A 26,322-nucleotide genomic window follows, 5' to 3' on the forward strand; every position below is an offset into this window, starting at 1 on the left:
TGTAACACAGGACCCACGCACACATGACTGGATTGTGCTTGAACTGTCCTTTATTGAAAAATAATGTTTTTTTTTCTTTTGTGGTTTTTGGCACCTGCCTTGGACGCAGCCACTTCGTCTCTCTCTCAGCTCTCGCTCCTTCTCACTGAGGAAACATAAGACAGGTTTCCCTCACTAAAACAGTCCTGTACACCTGTTCCCTCCCGCCTCTGTGCTGCCCTGTGAGCTCACTGTGACACCCCTCCTCTGATCTGTGAGAGACTGCTGGGTACATTTCCTCTTACAAACAGCCCGTTGTTTGACAGCGAATTCAAACAGGAACAAGCACTGAAGGTGACACCATATGGAAACTTTTACTAAAGGGGGGAATACCTCTGCTTTGCTTAAAATAATTTGGTTAAAATGCCAATATATTAAAATAAAATAAAAAAATGTTAGTCAGGTCTTTTGTAGAACTCACCCCCCAAAAAAAAAAAAAAAAAAAAAAATTAAATAAAATCTGTAATATAAATAAAGAGTTTCAAAGTACATGCAGTGTTCAAACTGAAATAAATAAAAGCTGCATATAATACATACACACACACACATGTATGAATGATGTCTCATCTATTTAAACTGCAGAAACAGTCTGAGGCTTTAGCTCAGCAGGAGGCAGAGGTCACGAACTAACAGCTACACTCACATATTTTATATGTTTTATAAAAGAAAAAGAGTCCAAACTTGTCATGAACAAACTGACTTCCAGCTGGTGTTCAGTCTGGCCCATCCATTTATTTTTATGAAACACTAAACATTTGGCTTCTGCACAGTCATGTAAAGGATCGTTTACTGTTGTCCAAAGACCTGTGAATCACTCAAAGACTGCCAAAGAGCTCTCATGCACAACTGGGTGAAATGCATTTAGATCATGTAAAGGCGTGTTTGCTGTGCGTGTGTGTCCAGGCTGGTGAATGTTTGTGTGTTTCTCTTAAATTTCCACCAGTGCAGATCACATTCCAACACTTCTATTGTGTTACATTCCAAGATGGAATGTGGTCTGCTTGGCACACTTTCAAGACTTCTACTATATTGGATTGTAACACAGTAGAAGAAACATGAATGTGGAACTTAAACTGAACATGAACTGAAAACACAGAGTGAACCACTCAGCAACCCTGACATGAGTCAACTCTCTGGGTTCATTAAAGACAGTTAAAGAGGAGAATAAATGTGATAAATGTTAGAAATCCATAAATAAATGTTTTTCCGGTTTATGAGAGCAGTCTCATAGTCTTTGAACTGATCTTTGACCTCCAACTGTCTCACTTGTATTGAGCTCATTTGTGGGAACTGAGCAGCTTCTGTTTATCCATCTGGGTCATGCACAATGCACTTTGTGTCATTAAAGGTTTTAATTGATTAAAACCTTTTATTTTTATTTCATAATATCTTAAAACTTTTAGGATAAACCTTTTACCTGACAGGTGATGGGTTCGGTTTCAACTGCAGACACATCACAGGTCATCTGGCTGTAAAACTCTGTCAAGTCAGACATGATGAAAGTAGCGGTAACAAAAAAACCCACTGAAATCTAAACAAACCCTAAACAGCTTCATTATGTTTGGTTATTTTAAGTTTATGTGTGACAGAGCCCTCTAGCAATGAGGAAATACAACAGAGTAAACACAGAAGAGACTGTCCACACACACACACTTGTCACAATTCAAGTCAGTCAGTGTACAACACCTCTTTTATTTAGATGGCTGTGTCACTGTTTAAACTGATTACTACCTCCGCCTCTGTAGTCATAGTAACATATGATGTAAGTTCCTTCAGCAGCAGCAGATTTCTTGCTTGGTCTGTTCTGCTAAATGACAGCAGTAAACTCATCAAACACACTGAGGTTTACACTAAACAGATCACTTTTCACAGCTAGTCAGTGTAAAATTAGCCTCTGATGAGTGAAACTAAACAGCATCATACAGTTAACACAAACTGACAGCTCCTAAATAACTGTAGCAAACTGCTGAGTAATTTCACCTTTCAATAACATGTAATGATTATAATTCAGCTTTTTCTCCCAGATGTTTAACAGTATGAAACAACTACATCATTATTTATCAGATCTCACTGAGCACTTCTTACCTTTGAAAATAATCTCTCATTTCTCCTATCCTCTCATTCTTACACCACATACAGTAAAAGTCAGATGCACATGTCATTGTCACATTTATTTTTATTTTTGTTGCTGTTCAAAACCAAGCACATAACTGATTTTATCTACACACAGACCAGTCAGTTGCTTTAGTCTTATGTTCAGTATGCACTGAGGTGCTGCAACAAAAGCCAGGATAATGGATAAAGACATATTTTAAACTGTAAACGATTCAATAATCACAGTTTAAGAATAGTCACGTAGATGCACCAGAGTTCAGTGCAATTGCTCATCTAGACAGCTGTGAGAAGTTTGTCTATCTTTATTCGACTTGTGTTACAATATGTAAATGTGAATTATTGTGCCTGTGTTCTTATCATGATTCATGATGTTAGCATAAGTGAATAGAGATTACAGAAATATTCCCTTTGCTTTGAGGGCTGAAGTAGAGTACACAAAAAAACTACAGAAGTACTGGCCAGTGTAAGATATAGGATTTATGAGTTTTTGTCATCCTGATCTCAGAACAGATGTCAGCTGCTTCATTAAGAAGGAAATGGTTGAATAAATTCTTCTTTGGCAATTTTAAATTGATCATAAGAACAACAACAACGAGTCCATATTGTCTGTTGACTCCATCCTTCTTCCCTCCATCCTCTGTGTCTCCTCCTGTCTGAAGTTGATTATGTCAACTGTTTGCATGAATGTGTCATGGTCCATCACAATGAATTTTGTGACAGTGTTTTATTCTACCCTCTTATAAAGTATGGTGCTGTGGATGTTATGTTAAAAGAAGTAAAAGGGAAGCATAGAATCTGCTTTCCTTAGTGTTTGGAAAATAACAACAGGTTACATTATGGCCGCCATGCAGATACTTTTGGGTCACGTATCTTAGTCAGGAACCTTCCTAAGCAAAAATAACTATTGTGCTCTTACGCTGCCACCTGCTGCTCTACTTATCTAAAATCTGATTCACGCTCACAGAGTGGACAAGGTTAGGAAGAGAGGAGTAAAGGGAACAGAAAGTACAACAATGTCAAAGGATTGTTACAGCAGCAGCAGCAACAACATATTATTATTATTATTATTATTATTATTATTATTATTATTATTATTATTATTATTATTATTATTATTATTATTATTTCTCTCACACACAGAAAGTGAAGGGTGGAGAATTTGACCATGTTGAAGAACTGAAACAACTCATAATAAATAAAAATCTAATGTCCACTTTTATCACAGATGCAGTGACAAACTACAGCCAATAGGTGGCAGCAATTAAATAAAGTTCTTCATTACTGTGACATATCATGTCTCTGGACCATTGACTGTAGAAAACATGCTCTGGACAGTATAGACATATGTGCACGTTAGCATATGCTACTTCCGGTGCTGAAACTCCTGTGGGGAGCTTTGTTTCAGTCTGGACTTCTTTAAGTTGCTTGAAGACGTTTCACCTCTCATCCGAGAAGCTTCTTCAGTTCTAAGGTCAAATGGTGGAGAGTCCCAGATTTAAACCCAGTGGGAGTATCCCCCCAAAGAGGGACTAAGGACTCCCTGATTATCCTCTACCTAATCACATGAGCCAAGGTGTGAAAGTGGATGTGGGTCCCAATCAGCCAGGGTTTCTGGTGAGCCCATTGTGAAACCTGGCCCCACCCTATCATGTGATTTCCTGAGGCCATCCGACCTCCATATTGCAGCCGCTCAGCGACACCAAAAGGTTTGCTTTGATTAAAGCTTGCCACAGAAATTTGTCCCTGGCCAGAAGGTTTTAGTAATGTTTCCAACTTCTGACAGTAAGTTACTGCCAAAGTGTCAGGGGCCTTTTGAAGTACAGAGAAAACTTGGACCTACTGCCTCCCAAGTTTCCACACCAGGTCTCCAGGGAGGGAGTAAAGTACTCCATGTTAAACTTCTTAAGGAATGGATTCCACATACTGAGAATAAAAAGAGGTGTTGCTTATTCACAGCATGGATGAGGGGGAAGAAGTTGATGTCTACTTGCCTTTAGTAAATGCAGATCACATTCTTGTCACTGTGTGCTCTAATACCTCATTGGGGGTTTTCTGTGTGTTCTTTGCTGCTCAGTCAGCAGGTTTACAGAGGGAAGACACATTTAATGGCTGTGCAGGCAGAAATAAAAGGTTGTTAAACAGTTGACAGCCTGTTTTTCTTCGCATCAGTGGATTAGTGCAGCATGATTAGTGGTCAGATAAACTGGTGGGTGTTGGTCTCAGCCATGGTTACCCTTTGACATCATTCTGTCCATAATTTGGACTGAACTTCTAAGCATAGCTAAGTGTTGGAAGGCTTTCAGTTGGGTGGTCTCAGAATCTCTGATTTTCACAAATGATGTGATTCTGTTGCTTCATCAGGTGGTGGCCTCCAGCGGGAATGAGAATCAGCACCTCCAAATTTGCAGAAAATGGTCCTCAAACAGAAACTGACTAGTGACCAAATGAACAAGATCACAGATACAAACGGTGAAAATTATCTTTCTTCTAAGGATGAGAAGTTTGGCCACCCAGAGGGGCTCAAAAAAGAGCTGCTTCTCCACATTGAAATGAGCCATTTTAGATGATGTCCCACAAGAAGGAGGCCCCAGGGAAATGATATCTCTCAGCTGGCCTGGGAACAACTCGGTATTACTCTGAATGAGCTGGAGGAAAAGGCTGGAGGTCTCTCTGCTCAGTCGGCCTCAATAAGTAGAAGAAAATAGATGGATGGATTAAAGTGTTTGTGAATGTGATGTTTGCCTGCAAAGATGGAAATAAATATTAAGGCCTTTTATCAAGTAAAGGAAAACATTTTATTAGCCAATAAGAATAAATCCAATCTCTCAACAAACATCTCAAAGCAGCATCGGTTTATAATAAAGTGTCCTCTAGTGGTCACAGGGCCTAAAAACAAAGTAGAAAGATGGACTAACAAAAATGGGTTTTAAACTTAAGAATGCACTTTAAAACCCGAGGATCAAACTTAAAGGTTTCATATATAAGAACAGTTTTCTCACTTCTGGATTTCCCTTCACTGACCCTCAGACTGTAACTAGATTTCTATTGTTGTCGGTCACTACTTACACTGTCCTCTGCATGTCTGATGTTCATTTCAGTGTTCAACTTTCAGTCTTTTAAAGCATGAACTTAACTGTGACTGTTTCAGAATCTATTCCATGAAGAATTAAGCCTGTTCTGAAGGGAAAGGGGTGTAAATCCAGCATTGGCGAGGTGTACCTAATAAAGTGGCCAGTTAGTGTATGCATTGCACATCACTGACATTGCCCACAGAAAGCTAACAGCCAGTAGGTGGCAGCAGAGGAGCAACAATATGCCCAACACAGATGGTTTTCGTCTGACCTTTGACCTTAAATGTCACAGGAGCACAAAAACTGTAGATCAGGGGTCGGCAGCCTTTCTGATGATGAGTGCCATCTAAAATTTTGTCAAAAGTCAATGTGCCATATGATTGCATTAGCAATAAATTTAGTAACTCTCTATATTAAATGGTCTGACGATTATATAGCGCTTTTCTACTCTCCCGGAGTACTCAAAGTACTCTATACAACATGCCTCATTCACCCCCACTCATACAAGCACTTCTAAACTCAAGTGCAACGTAAACTACATTCATACTCCGATGAATGCATTGGAGGGCAACTCGGGGTTAGTATCTTGCCCAAGGATATTTGGCATGCAGACTGGGGAAGCCAAGGATCAAACCACCAACCTTCTGATCAGTAGCTGATCTGCTCTACCACCTGAGCCACAGCCCCCCATATTACCCCATATATTAACAGTTACACACTATATAGAAAAACATTAGAGAATTGTATTTGTTTGCAGATGTTGGCAGCTGTCAGTGAATAGTTATCAGCTATTTTGAAACAAAATAAAACACATTTTTTATCCATAACAGCAAATGAACTGTACAACAGAAAATGCAAATGCTATTTATGGTCTCCTCACAACAATGATAAGAAAAATAAACTGGGCCAATATGGCATGTTTGTTAATACAGAGACACACATGTTAATGTGATCTCTGGTCTCCCACTCAGAGACACAGGTCTCCGAGTGTCCAGCATTCAGACGGCTACCTGAGGACTCATGTGAGAGAAAATCTGCTCACACAGATATGTAGAGCCAAATCCTGTCAATAAGGCCTCTGCAATGTTCTGGAGACAGTTAAACTTGTCAGGTAGTGATATATGAGACATTTATAAAATTGACCCTTTATTAACACCAGTTATTACAAAGCTATATGCTGGATTCACATTCAACCACAGATGAAACAAGGAGGCTCCAATCATCAAAGAACCTTTGAAAAGTCCCAGTAAGAAACATAATGATTTGTGTTGTTACTTGTTAGCTTAGAGGAGTAAAGTCTGCAGTTTTTAGAAACGACACATTTTCTTTAACCACTTTGCCACAGGGTAAGAAAACAGTGGAGCGTAGATGGGTCTGTGCAGTCAAAAACAATACTGATGGATCTGAAAAGTACAAGCATGTAGCTAAAGGATAGAGTCAGAAGATGGGTGGAGACTATGAAGAAAGCCTTTTCTCACACTTCTAATCTGACCAGTATCAGAGTATTTATGCAAAAGGAAACTACAATTAAACATGGTTTTACATCAGATGTCTGTTAAAACTGCCTGTCTACATGCACCAGTAGATTGTGAGACATACATGAAACAACCAGAGAGCTATAAGGTGGAATCTGATACAAATGAAAGGGTGGTGTGTGAGCTGAAAAAGTCCTTGTATGGCCTGAAACAATCAGGCAGGAGTTGGAATAAGGTGTTACATGAACATCTGAGTGAGAACAACTTTGTGCAGAGTCCTGCTGACCGCTGTGTTTACACAAGAGCAGCATGAATGTAAAAATAAACGTCTGTCTTGGGAGTGAGTTCAAGTGAGGAAATAGCTGAAGGCTGTTGTGTGTTTATTCCTTTGTAATTACCCTCGTCTAGATATTCACACCAGAATTCCTGCACATTTTCACCGCTGCTAACACTGAACTCTGTCCTGTTGTTTTGTTTTCTGTGTTTTTTGTCTTCATCAGACATCTTTCATTCATCGCTACAGTTTTGAACTCCTCACCTTTGCAGGCAGTGGAGGAGGATTGTGTCAGCAGCACTCATGAAAGTTGTTTGTTCTGCTTTTTGGTTTTAGTGTTTGTTATGCAAACAGTTCATTCATCTCAGGTTTTCACTAGTTGAGACTGGCCCATGAAAACCTGTTTCTTCCCCCTGTTCTTTAAAATGTGAGAAAACCAAAACAGGCCTTAAAGTAAGAAGTGAAGTGGCTGTGATGAGGTGTTAGCGTAGAAGGGAGATGTGCTGCCACCTACTGGCTGCAGTTTGTCACTGGATCTGTGATGAAAGTGGAAATAAGATTTTTTATTCTCGTAAATTAATTAACTTTAATAAATATTCTACAGAAACCAGTGTTCAAAATCTTAAACTAAAATAATATTCACCCCATTACTTTACTTACAGTTTTTCTCGATTGGTTTGGCTCATTTCTTGAAACCGAGATGACATTCTCAAAACCATAAGGTCATTTGGCCAAACAGTCTTACAGTGCTTCCCAACATTATAGCTCACTAGCAAAATCAAATATCTTTCCCCAAACTCTTCGTCCATGCTTCAAAAGCAGATTCCTTTCCCATATAAAAGGTCAGTACAGTCAAAATAGCACAGATCCTTCTCAATTGCCTTGGCACATGTGCATTCATTTAGTGCTTTTGTCAGAATAACCTGGATGGTTTAGCACAACACCATGGATCCCCTGCAAAAGCTCATATCTCTCCCAAAAGAGTTTATCCATGTGTCAAAACTAAATATCATTCCCATATAAATAGTCAATGCCCCCAAAATGCATTATACCTTTGGCATTGTTTAAGCACTGCAAGTCAAAATGCTTAGACGTTTTGTCACTGAGGCACAGGTCTAGCAACAGAATACCACTATGAATAAAACCAAAAGATTTCACAGTAAAATCAGCCTCCAATAAACCACTCATACTCAAGGAAACTGTAAACATTTTTATTCGTACAAAGAAATGTTAACATTAGAGAACATACTGTGAAAAGAAAACATATACAGGATTCTGTAAATGTGAACAGTTATAAACACAAACAAAAAAAAAAAAACTCTAGCCTACCATACTGTAAATAAAGTTTCAGAACTATAGTACAGTAATATTTTCAGTGGTCGCCATTGTCACCCTCTCTTTCCTGGCCACCATCCTCATCCTCCTGGCCATCGACGCGCTGCTCTCTGTCAGGCCATAAATTCTCATCCACATCGCAACGGATATTTTCTCGTGCGATGCAGCGAGGAAGAAACGTGAATGTCTCAACCATCCCTACATTGATCCCCTGTGATGTCCTCACATGCAGCATCCATTGCATGCAGCAGGGCCCTCTGGTCTTGAGCCTGATGCTCATACACCCTCCACCTCCAAGCTGAAAAAACTCCTCAATTGGATTTAGGAAAGGAGAGTAAGGTGGAAGAAACTCCATTAGCATCCGGGATGGGTGGTGAACCAGGTTCTGATGCGTGGGTCGCGGTGGAAGTTCACATTATCCCACACAATGACATAATGTGGTAGCTGAGGTCCTTCTACACCTCTCTCGTTTTCTGGGATCAGATCAGTATAAAGGTGGTCCAAAAATTGAGGAGCTTTTGTGTATTGTAGGGCCCTAAACTGGGAATGTGTGTGGCCACACCTCTTTCTGATATAGCGGCACACATTGTTATATTTGCTCCTCGCTGGCCTGGGACATCCACAGTGGCTCGGTGGCCAATGATGTTACGGCCACGCCTTCGAACTTTGGCCAGGTTGAAGCCAGCTTCATCAACGAACACTAGGATGTGAGGGGTTTCGTTGCCTTCTAATGCCATTATTCTCTACAATAGAATAGAAATAAATCTAATCAGTCAAGTAGAGACAGATACTGCAGGGAGGATCTAAAGTACTGTACAAACAGGGAGTGGAAAACTGAAGACAATTTCTAGGCAAAATGCTCTAGTCACACAAAGCTGGATTCTGAAGGTGAAAAGGATAACATAAAAAAAAAAAACAGTGGTAACCATGTCTTACTGTAATAGTGTTACAATGATAGACAACCAGTAGTTGACTTACATGCACATACTGGTACCGCAGCCCTTTCACTCTGTCAGAGTTTCTCTCAAATGGTACCCTGTAAATCTGTTTCATGGTCATCTGATGTTTCTTCAATACCGGTCTATTGTGGAGATGCTGATAGAGTTTATATTTTGGAACATTACATTGTCTAGCAGGATTGCATTACGAATCTGTCTCAGTGTGATGGCATTATTTGCAATGACCATGTTGCATATTTCTCGTTCTTGTTGTTCATTTAGAAGTTTTCTTCTGCCACCCACTTGAGGCTGTCGTCCAATCCTAGACATACAAGTCAAAGGTCAACACTGTAAATTTGTTACAAAATGAGTTACCAATGTAATTGTACTGCTGTCTTATGGTACTAGAAGTGTGATGCACTGCACAGTGACTGGAATACTATTCACAGTATTTTCTCCATTTTTTTGTCTTTGTCATTTTTATAGTATCATATAACATCACATGACGATATTACAGTACTCTAGGCCTACACACACCAACACTGAATAGTTCAATAGCATAGTTCTGTACCTGTTTTCCCTGCGAAAGGTTTGGATGATGGAGGAGACTGTAGACCGAGGCACATTAGGCTGCACTCGGCGACCTGCCTCTGCCATTGTGAGGCGATGGTTTATAACGTGGTCAATAAGGGTGGCCCGGATTTCATCTGGGACATCATGGTGCTTCCGTGCTCCTCGGCCTCTTCCCCCTATTCCTCCACGCATTCTCACTCCTCCTCTTCCTCTTCTTCTTCCTCCTCTTCCTCGAGCAGGAAGTTGCTGTTGTACTTGGCGAGGTGCTTCCATGTTCACACTGCAAATGAAACTGGCCCCGGGCCAAGCTCTGTCTATATACTTTGGCAGCAGTCATAATCATAGACAACACCTGTCAGGTATCTGAACAACCTGTTTGATTGGTCATCTGAGATGTGGGAAACTGCTCCTTCGTTAGTTCTAATTTCACCTGATTGATTGTCAAGTACTGTCATAACTTTATCAAATGTTCCAAGATATTCTTTCATGGTATTATATCTTTGACTAATTTTGACAGTTGAACAGACAATTGTGCATATGATGACTTACACAATGAAACCATGCTGATATGTTTTGGAGTGAGTGACCATTTCACTGAAAAATCAACTAATCAGTTTAGATCGGCAAGATCTATTTATTTGGAAAATGTGCTAAATGTGGGCTCATTGCACTAACTGTAGCTACTTGTACATAATCATTTGAAAAGAAGCACAGAGTCACTTGAGACATGTACTACAGCATTTGCAATTTGATTAAACCAATGAAAAATGACATTCTGTTGTGAACAATTGCAAGGTGGTTTGGAGATTTGTCCATGTTATTTTGAGAATGTCATCTCGGTTTCAGGAAATGAGCCAAACCAATCGAGAAAAACTGTAAAAAAATCTATTTGCTGTATCTTGCTCATTACTTGCTGTTGGATTTTGAAGCTTTGCTTATATCTTTACTTCCTGCCTTTTATTCTTTTGTGTTTCCTTCATCCTCCTTGCTTTAAAAATTAATCAATTGCAGTGTTTCATATTGAAGGATGCCTTCATTCTTAAAATGCATCACGAGGACAGAGGAGGCTGAAGGAGGATGAACAGGTGTGTCCTTTGAAAGTGTTTTTACCTTTAAAAGATAAAAAGACTCCACAGCTGGAATATACAAACATGGAACAACTGGGAATATCTCCTCCTCCTTCTCATCATCATTATTATTATTATTATTATTATTATTATTATTATTATTAGGCTGTTGTTATAGCCTTGTGACACTGTGGTACTTGTTGTTCCCTTGGCTCCTCTCTTCCTCACCTTGTCCACTTTGTGAGTTTGAATCAGATGAGAACTGTTGTGATTTTGAAGTAGTGCCAGCTGCCAGCATAGGAGCACAATATTAATTTTTTCTGGTTCCTAACTAAGAGACGTAGCCTGAGCGTGTCTGCGTTGCAGCCATAATAACATCTGTTGTAATTTTCCAAACACTGAAGAAATGAGCTTCAATGCTTTCTTTTTACTTCTTGTAACATAGGATCCACTGGACCATCCTTTATAAGAGGGTAGAATAAAACACCGCCCCATTGCCATGGACCGTGATACATTCATGTAAACGGTTGATATAATCAACTTAAGTTGTTCAGATCATGTTTTATTGAATCCAATAGGAAACCAATTCAGGTCGGTGGGCAGGAGGGTGGAGTCTGTCCCAGCTACCATAGGGTAAAAGGCGGGGTACACTATGGACTGGTCTCCAGTTTGTCACAGGTATAAAAGGGTTTGTCTGTGTCTGTATTGAAAATGTGCATTTAAGGAAGACTGCAGATCAAATCTAGCTAAATGTACAAATAAAGCAACATGAACATCAGCTCATAAAACAGTTTCGTATCCTGAAACATCTAAATGAGGCAGAAACCATAGAACATATTAAATTTAAAACCTTGTGTTTCCATCAAAAATGACTCATGGCTCAAATCTGAGTTAAAATAAATTAATTCAAGCATAATGAAAAAATAACTTTCATTATAACATGTAATGTCTTTTCCCCCTGATGGACAAACTATGTGAAAACAAAATCAATTACTCCAGCTGTGCAGACTCAGGACTGAGGACTCGGGTCAATACAGATGTAAAGTAAACAGATTATGGCTTCAGCTCTGCGAGCTGTAGACTCAACGTCACTGCTAAGTTTTAACAAGTCAAACCTGAATAATCACTTTTATATTTACTGGTCTGTTAAACTGTTATTTGCCATGTTTGTGATTTCTAACTGAATTCTCATTTTATTTCTGCATAAATAAATATTTTAATGGGTTTCACAGCAGCTGCTGATCAGCTCACAACTCAGAGATCAACTTCCCCACAGCAAGAAGAGAGAGAGGACTGGAAGAGCCTCACAGCAGCACTATTATTATTATGAACTCTAATGATGGAGATCATTTCATTTGGGCTGAGAAAGAAAGAAAAGTGCTTCTTTCTGTTTAGATGATATTTATTTTGGACATGGACATTTTCCTCACACTGTTACTCTGCCGTGTGAAAATGACACTCCACCATCAGACTGCAAACTGTGTTTAAAGCTAAGAGGCAAACTGAGCTCTGCCTGCACTAATGCAGCGATTATACAAATAGGGAGGCAGCTGTACATTTAAATTTATTCTGCTTTAACCTGTTAAATCTAAAATTCAGCTTTCACTCCTTATCTGTAAACTTTGACAAAATTATTCGCACAGGTGTCTTAGTTTTTAGTCTCTTAGCAGTTGTAGACATGGTGTTTGTACGATTTAAATTCTTTTAAAAACAGGAGCAAATTCTTGATCCTGTTCTCTGCTCTCTCCACTTCCCTCATCATATAAACCCTTTAATCCTTTCTAAACACATCACAAAGTGCTTCACTGAGGATACGAGCTCATAAGAAGCAGATTTGAATAAAGCAGAGTAATGTTCAGAGTTCATCTGTAAGATGTTAAAAGTTTAAAACATATCAGTGAATATTTTCTACTATAAGATAAACACAGCAGTTATTTACATGATATCAGTCATGCTGATTGTTTGGTCTGACGGTGAGTCTCTGTGGAGCAGCTGTTTAGAGTCATTTGCACAGTAAACTGAAAGAACAGCAGCCAGCGCTGAACAGGTGACACCTTATACACACGTTTGCTAAATAACTGAATGAATGGGGGAAAAATAGTTGTGCAAATTCTTTTGTCAAAGCTTGGAGATGATTCAGATAACCGTTGTGAAGGAATGTCATTAGCAGAACTTAATTACAGACAAATATGTGACTCTCACACTGAGGAGGGAAAATGTTCACACCTCCCCGACACTAAACACTGTTTCACAATAAAAAAAGAACCACCTGCGAGCAGATCATGTAGAAGAATATTTGTATTGTTCATGAACATAAAGCTGATGTTATTTTCATTTGATGCCCATAAATCTAAGATTCCTGCTCAGATTATCACTGCTGTCATGTGTTACCATAGTACCTTACGTTACCTAGTTACTGTGAGCTGTTCATACAGCAGCTCTGTCTACTGGGTGGAGATTTTTCAGTTAGTTTGATATTAGTGGAATAAAAGCAGTTCAAATGAAACAAAGAAAATTATGCTGAAATTTCAGGTTTGAACATTTCTGCTCCCAAAGGAAACTTTAGTGAGTCATGAACGTTCGAAAAGGTTCATAAGGCAGGGCTGCATTCATGTCTGGGCCACAGGGCTTCTACTCTATTGTTTACATCGCTTCTGCCTTCCCACGCTCTAAAACTCATTTCTGTTGTCATCAGTCTGGTCAGATAATTTCCTAGGCCTCCTTCAATGATCATGCCAATCAGCCAATCAAACCCCGCCCTGTGACTCTGAACAAACCTAAACACTTTTCCATAATTGTATATAAAAACTCTTTAATGTGAGCTATGGCCACACAGACCTGATGGCATGATTTGACTCAGAGTGTGAAATGTCTGAAGGAAGAACTGTGACAGTCAGTCTAAACGAAAGGCTCCCTGAATATCTGAGACAAGTCTGTGCAGACAGCACCTGCTTCCATTATATAGAAGCAGGTTTGACTCAGGCAACAAACCACATTTTTAATCATTACACTGAATTCATTACTTATTTAAATTACTGAAATAACAATTTTAAATCATAAATCACAAGCCAGAATCAGACCTGAGGGGCAGTGAGAAGGTCAGGGGTCACCTAGATGTAAGGCAGGTGTAGGATGTGTGTGAGTAAGCAATAGTGAGTGTGTGGTTGGAGAGGGCTCTATGCCGGGAGATGATGCTCCAAACGTCAAATGACAGAAATGTTACATTCACCACTGAATGAGTGTCCCACACAGAAACACACACAGACTAACCCATGTGTGTGTGAGCACAGACACACAAAGAGACAGATGCACACAAAGATATTAGGTTGTTGGATTAAATGCTTATAGCAACGTTTTCTTGATGTTTGTTAAAATAAAAACTGGATAAATTGAGTGTGTTCTCCTAAATCTACTTCAAAAACACAACATTTATGTCACAGAAGGCCAAGAGACAGATTTTAAATTAAATGTGGATGTGTACATGAGAGCCTGCAAAGCTCCTGCAGACTCTCATGTTGCTGCTGGGGCTGCTTAATAATAACGATCTGCAGTCTACATGTTTCCATGGTAACGCAGTGCTCATTCAAACAGTTGATGTGTTTTTATTGTGCTTGAAACTACAAGGTGGTCAACATGGACTACGTAAATATCATCTTTGCTTTTATAAAACATGATAATATTGTAGCGGCCCAGGGCTGTTCGGGGATTTGTTATGGACATTTATGTTTGTTATTACAGTTATGTTTATGTTGTTGCTATGGTTACAGGTGACGCTCCCTCTCCGACGGTGTGTTTCCGGGTGAGGGAGCGCCTTTTTTTGTGTTGTTGTTGTTGCCGCGCGGAGCAGAGGGCTCGCGCCAGTGTTGCTCCCCAAGAGCTAAATGAACGGGTGCTCCCGAAGAAACCTCCGTCTCGTCCGTTTCCTGAGCTCGCCACATTGGTGTCAGAAGTGGGATAGCTCACCCTCGCCGGAATGGAGAGAGACACTCAGAGGCTGGAGCAAGCCGTCGAAGAGAGTATTCGCTGCTTGGGAAGTGGGCGATTGAAGAGAGAGCGAGCGAGCGGCCATGTAAGTCCACCGACGGGTCCCGACGGCGCGAGCGCACCGCGGCGGCGGCCCGTCGCGACAGACGCTGGGGCAATGCTTCATGGGCTGCCTCTGTCGGCCGACACACCGGGCCCCCGACAGAGAGCAGTGATGCCTGCAACGCCAGCTAAGGTACCGAAATATAACGGGCTAACCCCGCTAGAGCCCTACCTCTCACAAGTACGGCTAGCTGCGAGACATAATGGCTGGAGCGACGAAGAGGCTGCCACACACCTAGCGCTAGCATTGGAAGGAGACGCACTACAGGTACTCCTTGACCTAGCCGCGTCAGAGCAGCGTGAGCTCCAGGCCCTCACCATAGCACTCGAGAGGCGATTCGGGCAGCGGCACTCCACTGATCAGAGCAGGGAGCAGCTGACCAACCGGAGCCGTAGGCCGGGGGAGAGCCTGGGCACTTTTGCAGCAGATGTGTTGCTGTATGCTCGTCGTGGCTACCCAGAGTTCCCAGCAGCAGCCCGTGAGGAGCTTAGCCTGCATGCTTTCCTGCGAGGACTTTTTCCAGAGCGACTACGCCAACACGTCCGCCTGGCCATGCCTCAGACTCTCCGTGAGGCGCTCCTTGAGGCTGAAAGGGCCGAGCTGGTGCTCACCTCACCACCTAACCAGCAGGTGCCCCCCCCAAACTACCCTCAAATCAGAGCCGCAGACTACGACAGGGAGGGGGAGGTCCCGGAGGTATGCCAGCTGCAGCCCTCGGTGCCCTGGAGGCGTCCCCGTCGACCGACCGACCGCTGCTACCGGTGCGACGAGCCTGGCCACGTGGCGCGCGACTGCCTGGCGCCCGCCCCAAAGGCCAGAACTATGTGGCCTCAGGGGGATGAGAGAGGGAGCGGTACAGCGAGGGGACCACCGCTCCAGCTTCCTGCCCCCCTCCAAGAACGATGCACGGTGGCGGGCCTAGTTGGGCACCTCAAGGGACTCTACCTGAGCTGCTGTGTTGAGGACCAGCCCTGCCAGGCCCTGGTGGACACGGGGTCCACCATTTCCCTAATACGACCTGGTGTGTTTCCTGGAACATCCGGGCCGCTTGTGATGGGTTGGTCGCCCACCGACACCCAGCTGATGACAGTGACGGGGGAGAGAACTGACATGCGGGGGAAGAAACCGTTGCGGATCCGAGTGAAGGATCTGGAGCTGGTGCACGACTTCTGGCTTGCGGACATCCAAGAACAGTGCATCATCGGCCTTGATCTGCTGACCCGCTGGGGGGCCTGCGTTGACACCGCGAAGCTGGCTATCACTTTTGGTACAGAGACTCTGGCCCTCCAGTGCGGGCAAAAGCAGGGAACCAGAGACTGCAGGCAGACGCGGCTGGTTCAGCACACCATCGACACCGGCTCTGCTCAACCCACCTGTCTGCGCCACGCCAGCTGCCCTCTCGGCGGCAGGGAGAGCGGGCCCGGGAGGCACGGGCGTGGCTACTGCTCGGGCCACAGCCGGCGGAGGGGATGGCTCGTTGACCATGCAGCAGCTGAAGCAGGAGCAGGAGGCTGATGCGACGTTGGTTCAGGTGGGGCCTGGCTGGAGGCAGCACGACGCCCAGGCTGGACAGGGGTGTCAGGGACGGGCCCAAGTGAAGGCCTACTACTCCCAGTACAACAACCTGGAGACCCACGACGGCCTCCTGTACCGGAGATGGCGGGCCCTCGGACAGGGCAAGGATCTACTGCAGCTGTTGGTGCCTCGGTCGCTGCGGTCGCAGGTGCTTGAGCTTGTCCACGGCTCGGTGGGGGCCAGCCACTATGGAAATGCTAAAACTCTCCGCCGTCTCAGGGGACAGTTCTACTGGCCTGGTTGTCGACGGGAAGTGGAACTTCATGTGCACTGCTGTGACACCTGTACGGCACGGAAGGGCCCCACTCAACGCTCCACTGCCCCCCTGCAGCAGCATCGGGTGGGGGCCCCGATGGAGAGAGTGGGAGGAGACGTCCTAGAGCCTTTCCCCATCCCCGAGGCAGAGAACCGGCGCGTGTTGGTGGCCAGGGACTGCTGCAGGAGGCTGAGGGAGCGGCCGCGAGTGGTTCATGAATACACCCACCAGGCCCAGGTCAGCGCCGCAGTACGACAGAAAAGAGCCTGCGACACCAGGTGCCGAGGGGGAGCTTTCGTGCCTGGTGACAAGGTTTGGGTGTACTGCCCGGTTCGCAAGAGAGGAGTGTCCCCCAAACTCTGCAGTCACTGGCAAGGGCCGGCGGAGGTCGTGGAGCGGCTAACAGAAGTGGTGTACCGGATCCGCATGCCGGGTCCAGGGCGCGTGGCAGTGTTGCACCAGGACAGGCTCTCACCCTACTGCCTGCCCGCTCCAGCAGCCGCCAGGGCAGGGGATGCTGGTGGCACCCCAGGTTCTCATCCAAGTGACTCTTCCCCTGCTGGTCGAGATCTGCCTGCGCGCCGAAGGAAGACACATGGACGTTTGCAGGACTTTGTGTTGGGTAATGGGGTCGTCGGGGACGACTGACCCCTTAGGTGGGGGCTATGTAGCGGCCCAGGGCTGTTCGGGGATTTGTTATGGACATTTATGTTTGTTATTACAGTTATGTTTATGTTGTTGCTATGGTTACAGGTGACGCTCCCTCTCCGACGGTGTGTTTCCGGGTGAGGGAGCGCCTTTTTGTTGTTGTTGTTGTTGTTGCTGGAGCAGAGGGCTCGCGCCAGTGTTGCTCCCCAAGAGCTAAATAAACGGGTGCTCCCGAAGAAACCTCCGTCTCCTCCGTTTCCTGAGCTCGCCACAATATCATAATTTTGGAAAATAAAATGGAAAGCCAACTTCCTCACTAAATTGGACTTGTGTTTATTTCAATAAGAGATTGATATTAACCTGTATTTTTATACTTCTGGAGGTTCTTCATTGTTTTCTTTGCCCTGCTGTGTGATACAGTGTATTATTTCCGCCTCACCCAAACCTTCAGACAGAAAGCTGTTCAACCTCTGCCCTCATGTTGCAACACGTTCTCACCCCAGCATGTAACATACCGACACTATGTGACAAACTGCCCCTAAACTTCTCTCGTACTCAGAAAACACCCAGTCATTACTGAAACTGCTGGAGTTTCTCCGGCAGTGTTACAGCAGCGTCAGTGCTTCCTTTATATATCTTTAGTAAAAACATTACAAAGTCAGATTCAGAGATTAAAGTTCTCGGCTATATTTGGAATACACAGAATACTTTTAATTGTGCTTATTCTCACGTTACCGGACAACTTGTTTCAACAAACTGAGGACATTTGGCCTGATAATCATTTGTATCCTTCTGTAACTTTACTCTATAAAGAGCTAAAACCTCAACATTTTTTTGAGTAATAAGTCATTATAAGAAGTGTTTGAGAACTAAAACTGAAAAATAAGGGATACTGTTTGTCCGTAATTTGGAAAGCCCAGTGCGCGCTCATGACGCAGGGCAAACCTGTCGGGGAAACCTCGGGGGCACCTAGTAGGCGTTGCTGGGGGCGGTGCTAATTAAAGGCCATAATAGAAGTTTAAAAGGAGAAAGTTTACCAGAGATCAATAGTCACTCGTGGTTTCAGGTGTCTCCACCTGAGATTTTAGGTTTTGTGGAGCCTGTTAGCGCGGAGAGATCATGGCCAGGCTGAACCTGCTCCATCATGCACTCTTCTGGACTCTGATGTGTCTCTTTTTTCTACGTTCTGCCTCTGAAGGTAAGCAGGTGTTACTGTTAGAATACAGCTGAGCTTAACTAGAGTTTTGTCTGACCTGATAAAACAGACCCACATTTATTTGCTTCATACAAAACAATGTATTTTATTGAACAAACACCTGCTTGTGTCAGATGATCACCAGTTAAAACAGTGTGTTAATTCAGTTCCATGTAAAACACACTGAACATGTGTGCGGATGAAGGAGAGTGTGTGCTGAGCTGATCCACGGCATCACAGAGAAAGAGTCTGTTTATGATGCCAGAGAAACACATACATGTGTTTACAGTGTATTTATTTTAAATCAGTGACAGCAGTGTTGTCTGCAGATGACATTAACATTTGCATGAACTGGTGATTTTTCTTGGACTGAATGTGAGGATGCAGGTTTGGTGATCGGAGGCAGATGTGACTTTAACTCTAGTTTTACAAGAATTGTTTAAAATGTGTTTCTTACACTTTTGTTTCCAGCTATGAGCCCAGCTTTAAATATAGAGCTGTTTGATCTGTTTCACAGTGAACACTCTGTTTTTATAGTCTTCATTTTAGTGCCATTAATCCTGCACTTTATCCAGAAATATTTTCTTTTTTTCACTTTTAGATGTGTTAGCTGTTGTTATTTGTTGTCTACTTTGTTAATATTAATCATTTTTGCAGCTAATTATTAATCAGTTTTTCTCCCCTTCCCTTTCTTTATTTCTTTCTCCTTTTCCTATCCCCTAGTCATGTCTATAATAATTACCCAACTAAAAATAGATGAAATAAATAAAATTTTACTTAAAATAAGAAAAGTAGATGAAAATTAACTTCATTTCTTTAAGAAATGACTTATTTGCCATGACTGTGCTGTTGTAGCGTGTGGTCTACTTGACCTCTGCTGGCAGTTCTAGTGTTGAAGGATTTTTCCCATGAAAGATGGATCTGAATGTGACTGAGAAATAAACCTGTAAATTAAAGATGTAAGGGCAATCCAGGCCTTAAACCTGTCCCGTGAGCCGTAACTCTCTATGATAACAAACACCAGAGTGATCTAGTTCAGCATCCAATGTGTGCTGTACTTCCTCTGGTTGATCAGGAATCACTGGTCTCTCTTTGTAGCTCATCATGATGATCAGTGCTGCACAGAAGAGTAGAAAAGCACTATATAAGAAGCACTCCAAATAACCAATTGCACTTTGGATCTTTGACCTCTCCATGATCCATATTGTTTCCTCTCTTTCAGGGATAAACACCACAGCTGGAAAGAACGTCACTCTGACATGTCGAGCTCCAAACAACAACAACATCATAGTTGTAGAGTGGAGCAGAGCTGACCTGAAGGATGAATATGTCCTTATGTACCGGGACAGTCACTTATATGCAGATGGTCAGCATCCATCTTTTATGAACCGGGTGGATCTGCAGGACAGACAGATGAAGGATGGAGACGTGTCTCTGATTCTGAAGAATGTGACAACTGCTGATAATGGAACATATGAGTGTCGCATCTTCACGAGAGGAGCGAACTGGAGGAAGGGAGCTCATCTGAAGACTCCCCCCATCAGCATCATCTACCTGAGTGTTGTTGATCCTCCAGGTGAGTGAGTAGAGTTGAGTGTGTGTGTGATCAGAGGTGAAGCTGCTTCCTGGTTGTTGATGTTTGTTTCTAAAGATGTTGTTGATGAGACTTTGTAGAAAGCAGCTGGTCTGAGTGATGTGATCAGAGTGCAGTAGATAATGTCTGACAGCAGTTTGAAGAGGAAATGGATTCTGTTCTGTTCTTCACTCATCACCTACCTGACAGCTGACACCTCACACCTGTTTCTCACCTGCAGGTCCAACAGGACAAGTCCCAACGGTTGAGGTCATTAGAAGGCGTCATGGACTCTTCGCTGGTCCAATTTTTTTATTGTCCCTGCTGGCTTTTTTGATCTTCAGAAGACATAAGAAGCACAATCAGGAGTCATATCAGCCTCCAGCTGAAAAGCAGCCTTTCTGGAATGTTTAAGCTTTTTCGAGCTGATCTGTGAGAGGTGACGCTGGGCATTCAGGGTAAAGACTTGTACTTAATAATAATAATAATAATAATAATAATAATACAGTTTTTCTCAGTTGCTTTGGTGCATTTCTCACAACAGAATTAAACTTTGCACAACAGTTAGTTCAACCTCCACAACATGTAGTCGTTTTGGCACAACCTTGTGGCAGTTTCATGTTCATTTTGTCCAAAGTCAAATGCCTTTGGACATGAAGCAGTTGAGTAAGTACAAATATCTAAAGAATGGTCACTATCTCCTTGCTTTCATCATGAATGTCACAATTATTTATACTTGTACCGGCTGAATAGTCATTGTCCATACAACTAATAGTCTTCATTTCATTGCTTGTGTCAGTGCACTCAAAATTGTTGAACATCTTGTCAAACAATTTGTACACCCATTTTGAAAACCCTATTTTAAGGAGTTTCCATGAAAATCTCCATAAATTACTTTTCTCAGGTGAACCTTATCTCACACTAATGAAAATTGGTGTGTGTTACTCTTACTTGCAACCAATGAAAAGCCTCTTCTACCCAGTCATAGGTGAATCGCGTTACAGTATCCCCTACTCTACAAGTATATATATAATGTAAACCAACAGACAGGATTGGCATGAGGTGCATACTGAATCTAAATGAAAGGGATGATCCTGGTGACAATTGCAAAATGTATGTAGTGGTTTGGGATAATGTTAGCTTCCATCACTCTGGTGTAGTCAGGCAGTGGTTTGCAGCACACGACAGGATGCTTATGGAGTTTCTTCCTCCTTACACTCCATTCCTAAATCCAATTGAGGAGTTTTTCTCTTCCTGGAGGTGGAAGGTATATGACAGGCATCCACATACCCAAATGACCCTGCTAGCAGCTATGGATGCAGCTTGTGATGACATCACAGCAGAGTCCTGCAGAGGGTGGATTCGCCACTCCAGGAGATACTTTCCTCGCTGCATTGCGAGGGATAACATCTGTTGTGATGTAGATGAAAATATGTGGCCAGACAGACAGGAACATCTGGATGTGCCAGAATGATTTACTGTACTGTTACATGTGCTGTTTATTGTTCACATTAGTGCACAGCTCTACCAAATGGGTGATTTTATGTTTACATGTATTCTACAGTGAACAAGTGACTGTAGCATATTTTTCTTTTGCACAATTCTGTAGGATTACAAACACTTCTACACAATGGAAATGTGAAACGTACGTATTCAGTGTCTCAGTTACTCCCAAGACTCCCATAACATCTACAGTGACTTCACTGCACATTTCAGATGGCTGTACAGGTAGGCCATAGTGCTGTCGTCAGCATTTTCAGGTGTCACCAATTGTTTTTGCAATGGGAAACACTGAAATTATAAACTGTCATAGTGGAAACATGACAATGCCATTTGACTATCTTGTTCATAAAGATGGTGTCAAGACTTTTCATTTTGATGGCACTGGCAGTTTCATTGACATGGACACTTGCTTTTGCGGTATGGATAATCAATTCTGTGCATGTGACGTGCTTTTGCAGGCTATCCACTAGGTTTTGCAGTTTGCACTAATTGTTTTGGGAAATGCACTAACTGCTGTGCAAATGTTAATGGTGTTCTGAGAAACGCACCAAAGCGACTGAGAAAAACTGTAATAATAATAACATATTATTGTAACCACTGAAGTGGCTCTCATACATGACATCATCCTCAGTCATGTGACTTTGAATTTTGATGCTAAGCTCAGAGCTAGCTGGGAGCTTTGTCGTCTGTTTCGTTTTTAGAGGACGAGGCAAACCTCAAAATCAGTTTCCTGTTTCAGTCTTGAAAAAAGTCAAATCTGACACCGTGACAAAATGAAACTATGCTTGTTATATATAATGTATAAATGTAATTATTTATATTTGTATAGTATTTATTGACTCACAAAAACACACTTTTTTTCTCTGCTGTTGTCAAGTATTTAGTCTTACTTTACTTTGTAGTGCACTTTACTCTGAAGTGCCCTGATCTGACCCATGCTGTGGTTTTTACACTGTAAAAGAAAAAGTTAATTAAGCGATGCTTCTGTTTTGTAATGAGATGAAGTGTTTTGTAAGTATCTGAAGGTATCCTGTAACTCAAGCTGACAGATTCATGCAGCATTGACACTAAAATGACTTCTTGTATAAAATCATGGATGTATGCTTTTGTAATCTTCAGAATTTCTACACAAAATGTGTTTGTGAAATTTCATTTTATTCTATAAATGGGTGAAGTGAGAAGTTTTGAGTGTTTTATCAGATTTTGAATGAAAGCTTTAGCGCTGTACACATGAAAATATATTTACTCTATACTTGATCGTTTTTCTTCATTTGTAATTGTGCTGAACGAGTTTTCCCACCAACGATGTGGAGATCCAACTTTTTCAATCCAATTAAAATCAATGCATTCAAAAGGATCCTCTGGAAAAGAGTGGAAATCTCGGACCAGAGTTTAATATACTGAATCATATGAACAGCAGGAAAAAGTGGCTGGAGTTACTCCTCGAGACCTAGAGTGGAGACAGACGACTGGACGGCCCACTCGGAGTCACCAGCGAAGACGAAGAAGTGCTGGAAGAATAACAGCAATGATGGTAAGAAAATAAATCAGATTGCATGTATTATTTTGGGAAAAAATAGGGATTTTATCTCTTTCTAAATTATTACAATTATGTGATCTAACTGGTATTTAAAGGGTTAAAATTCTGAATTTGAATGAAATTTTGACTGAAATGTTGCTGAACTCTGACGGACGTGTCTTTTACTTTGTCAACAAGACTGTGGTAATAAAATCAACTTGCTGAAGATCTCCTTAGAAAAATAAATACTCACCAGACAAAGTAAAAGACGCGTCCATCAGAGTTCAGCAACATTTCAGTTTGATTAAATTAAAGTTTTTTTTAAACTACACAGGGATTTATTTTCTCATGTATTACATGAGAAAAAATGTATTACAACACAATACTTTTTGCTTCATGTAGAGGGTTTCCAAAATAAGTTTTATTTCAAGTAAACTAATACATTTGATTCAGGTAAAACAGTTACATTTATTCTTGTTTTCTAAAAAGTTTTATTTCATGTAAAGCATTTACAAGGCTGTTAGCCACATTCTCCTGTATTGAACTTACTTACAGTGTGTCAAACAACAACAACAACAACAAAAACCCTGTAAACTAACCCCCTTTGTTTAGAGGTGATTGTCAGTTTGCTGGGTTTTTACAGACGCTGAGAGTGAGAGAGATCATGTTCTACATTACTTTAAAAGTGATTTTCAAAGCTGCTGATGCATGAAACACTTTCCATCGAAACATGGATCAACTCTGTTTATGGCATTGAGTGTTAAATTGTGTCAGTTTCAATAAAGCCTGCAAAATTCCTGCATTTACACTGGGGAGCAAAGAAAAGTTAGACGTTGGTTTTCCCATCGAAAATCAGTTTAATAAAACAAAACAAAACAATTGAACAGGCATGAAGAAGAACGTGTTTGTAAAACTAGCGGTAAAGTGTGGAACTATACTATATATGATTCTTGGTCACAACATTTTACTCCACACACATCTGGAAAATCGCATAGTTTGACAATAAATATCCCAGTAAAGATGCTTCATTTCTTAAGAAATATGCAGAGGGATTGATCTTTATCATAAGTAGAAGTTATATCTGTAGCTAAACCGTTGTACACAAGAACTTTAAAAATCTAGAGTGTGAGAGGTTGTGTAACCATCTGTTGGATCATGGATTTGATACCTCAGCATTGTGAAAGGGAGCAAACATACTCCTGGCTGAGCATAAGATTTCTTCTTACAACTTAGAATCTCACTTCTAAATGAAATAAAAAATGTTTTTTGTAAGCATGGCTAATGTGTACTTTGACTTCTAAGTGTGACAGATGCACAGCTGCGAGCTGGTGAGGCAAAAGCATTAGTAGAAGCAGTAACAGTCTCAATAGCAACAGCAGCAGCAGAGGTAACCCCGCTAGGTTGTGCGTCAGAAATCACCAGCAGCAGCGTCTGTACAGTTAGCATCAGTAACAACAGGCTCAGAGTGAGTTGGACAAGGTTTTGTATCAGATGTTGATGCAGGCACTCTATTAAGTCTTGCAATAATATCGTCTAATTTTTTGTTTGTTTCTTCAGACCACCGTTTAAAAGCCGCCAAGTCATCCTGTCTAGCAGGAGTGGAGGTACCGTTATTACGTTTAAATAATTTATTAGGAGGGTCCATGGTCTGGGTTTTAAAAGTCAGACCATTAGACTTTTGCATTAGACTTCTGGTGAGCATGTCTAATGCAGTAAACATTTTGTTTATTTCTTCGGTAATCCCAGTTAGAGTATCGGTTATTTCTTGCATGTGTGCCTGTACGGCTTGGTGGTGTTGGTCGAGTTTAGCTTCAATCGAACGTAATTGATCAATGATTTGATCTGTATGACTCTGTTCAGCAGGCTGTGCGACTGCAACCTTCATGTAAGCGCCACACGCCGCTGATATTTGAGAGTCTGTTCTGCCACCTTCTTCCAAATCTATGTGTGACTCGTCGCTTTTTCGGATACATTCTGGTGTGGTGGGTATGTGACCTAGATCGAAGTCTGATGCACTCAAAGACATGACTGAAGTCACGAGGCAGCCACTCACTCGCGGGTGTTGCTGGTTTGTTGAAGAACGGTTCAAGAATTGCAGTCTGTGAAGATAGACATGTGTTAAAACATTTTATATATGCCTCTAGCCGTTTCAAACAGAATAAGCGTGTCTCTTTTTTAAAATTTATTTTATTTATATATGCCCATGCTTACCTTGTAGTGTGCGTTATTCCGGACGGCCCTGCTTCTGCACACACACGGTGCTCTGGCGTAGCTCTGCAGGTGTAAAACGGTCAGTCTTAGAACATTTGTAATTATTTCACCCCCTTTTTTAAAATACACATCTATACAGACAGTTGTATACACACCTGTTGTAAGGTTTGACTCTGTGGTCACGGTGTCTGAATGTTTTTCTGCTCAGTTTGCTGGAACAAATCAGAGAACAAACGTTGTTATTACATAATTTAAAACATACAAGCGTTTAAAATCCCGTAATTCTGCACACACCTAGTACCTGTTACTCGATCCAGCTGTAAAGCCGTTTCTGAAGCAGCAGGTCCTGCGCCGTTCTCCGAAAAATGAAGCTTTTGTTTTAGAAAAATAAATAAATAGTAAATAAATAATATGTTAATATAAAACCTTTAAAAATACAATAATAGGTTTGTTGTACTTACCGTTTACGATGTCCGTGTTATAAAGAACTATGTTAACGTTGATGATCACAAAGAAAACGGTCTGCACCGCTGCAGGATCCTGACGCGAAAATGTCAGAGTTTCGGGTTCTGAGGCAGCTTTATATAGGATGGGTGTTTCCAAACACAATAGATGGTGTCGATAAGTCTGGGATCGATACACCTACAAGCATCAGCTTGTTGTGCAAGTCTAAAACAATGAGGGTGGGGCTCGCAACTGGCCAAGATACGGGGCCACTGATACTGGCTACAGACAATAGCAGCTGCCCTGCGTCTGGTACGTCTGTGCAGCTTTTGCCTTTTCGAGGAATTACAAAAGAGCCGATAGGCAAAACAATAGGCGGGGTCCCCGCTCGACTGGTAGCTACACCTGTCGGCTTTTACCTTTT

At 41.9% G+C, this 26,322-nt stretch overlaps 1 protein-coding gene and 1 long non-coding RNA gene across 2 annotated transcripts; one reads left to right on the forward strand and one right to left on the reverse strand.

Moving 5' to 3' along the window:
- The first annotated feature begins 18,518 nt into the window (after positions 1 to 18,518).
- LOC120434094 (programmed cell death 1 ligand 1-like) lies at positions 18,519 to 20,635 on the forward strand. The gene is made up of 3 exons (XM_039601603.1): positions 18,519 to 18,651; positions 19,871 to 20,224; positions 20,463 to 20,635. Exons 1-3 carry the CDS (start codon positions 18,573 to 18,575, stop codon positions 20,633 to 20,635), a joined length of 606 nt encoding a protein of 201 aa, XP_039457537.1. The 5' UTR covers positions 18,519 to 18,572.
- Positions 20,636 to 24,865: 4,230 nt separating this feature from the next.
- On the reverse strand, positions 24,866 to 25,668 carry LOC120436471. The gene is made up of 3 exons (XR_005610470.1): positions 25,610 to 25,668; positions 25,455 to 25,517; positions 24,866 to 25,342 (listed from the first exon to the last, which is right to left on the reverse strand). It is a non-coding gene; the product is annotated as an uncharacterized LOC120436471 (long non-coding RNA).
- Between the last annotated feature and the right edge of the window lie 654 nt (positions 25,669 to 26,322).

Source organism: Oreochromis aureus, linkage group 3, assembly GCF_013358895.1.
Source record: "Oreochromis aureus strain Israel breed Guangdong linkage group 3, ZZ_aureus, whole genome shotgun sequence".
In the NCBI taxonomy this organism is placed as follows: domain Eukaryota; kingdom Metazoa; phylum Chordata; class Actinopteri; order Cichliformes; family Cichlidae; genus Oreochromis; species Oreochromis aureus.

Coding starts and splice junctions, on each gene's coding strand:
- LOC120434094 (XM_039601603.1), top strand. CDS start 18,573: ATGGCCAGGCTGAACCTGCTCCATCATGCACTCTTCTGGACTCTGATG. Junction 18,652..19,870: donor TCTACGTTCTGCCTCTGAAG/GTAAGCAGGTGT, acceptor CCTCTCTTTCAG/GGATAAACACCACAGCTGGA. Junction 20,225..20,462: donor GAGTGTTGTTGATCCTCCAG/GTGAGTGAGTAG, acceptor TCTCACCTGCAG/GTCCAACAGGACAAGTCCCA.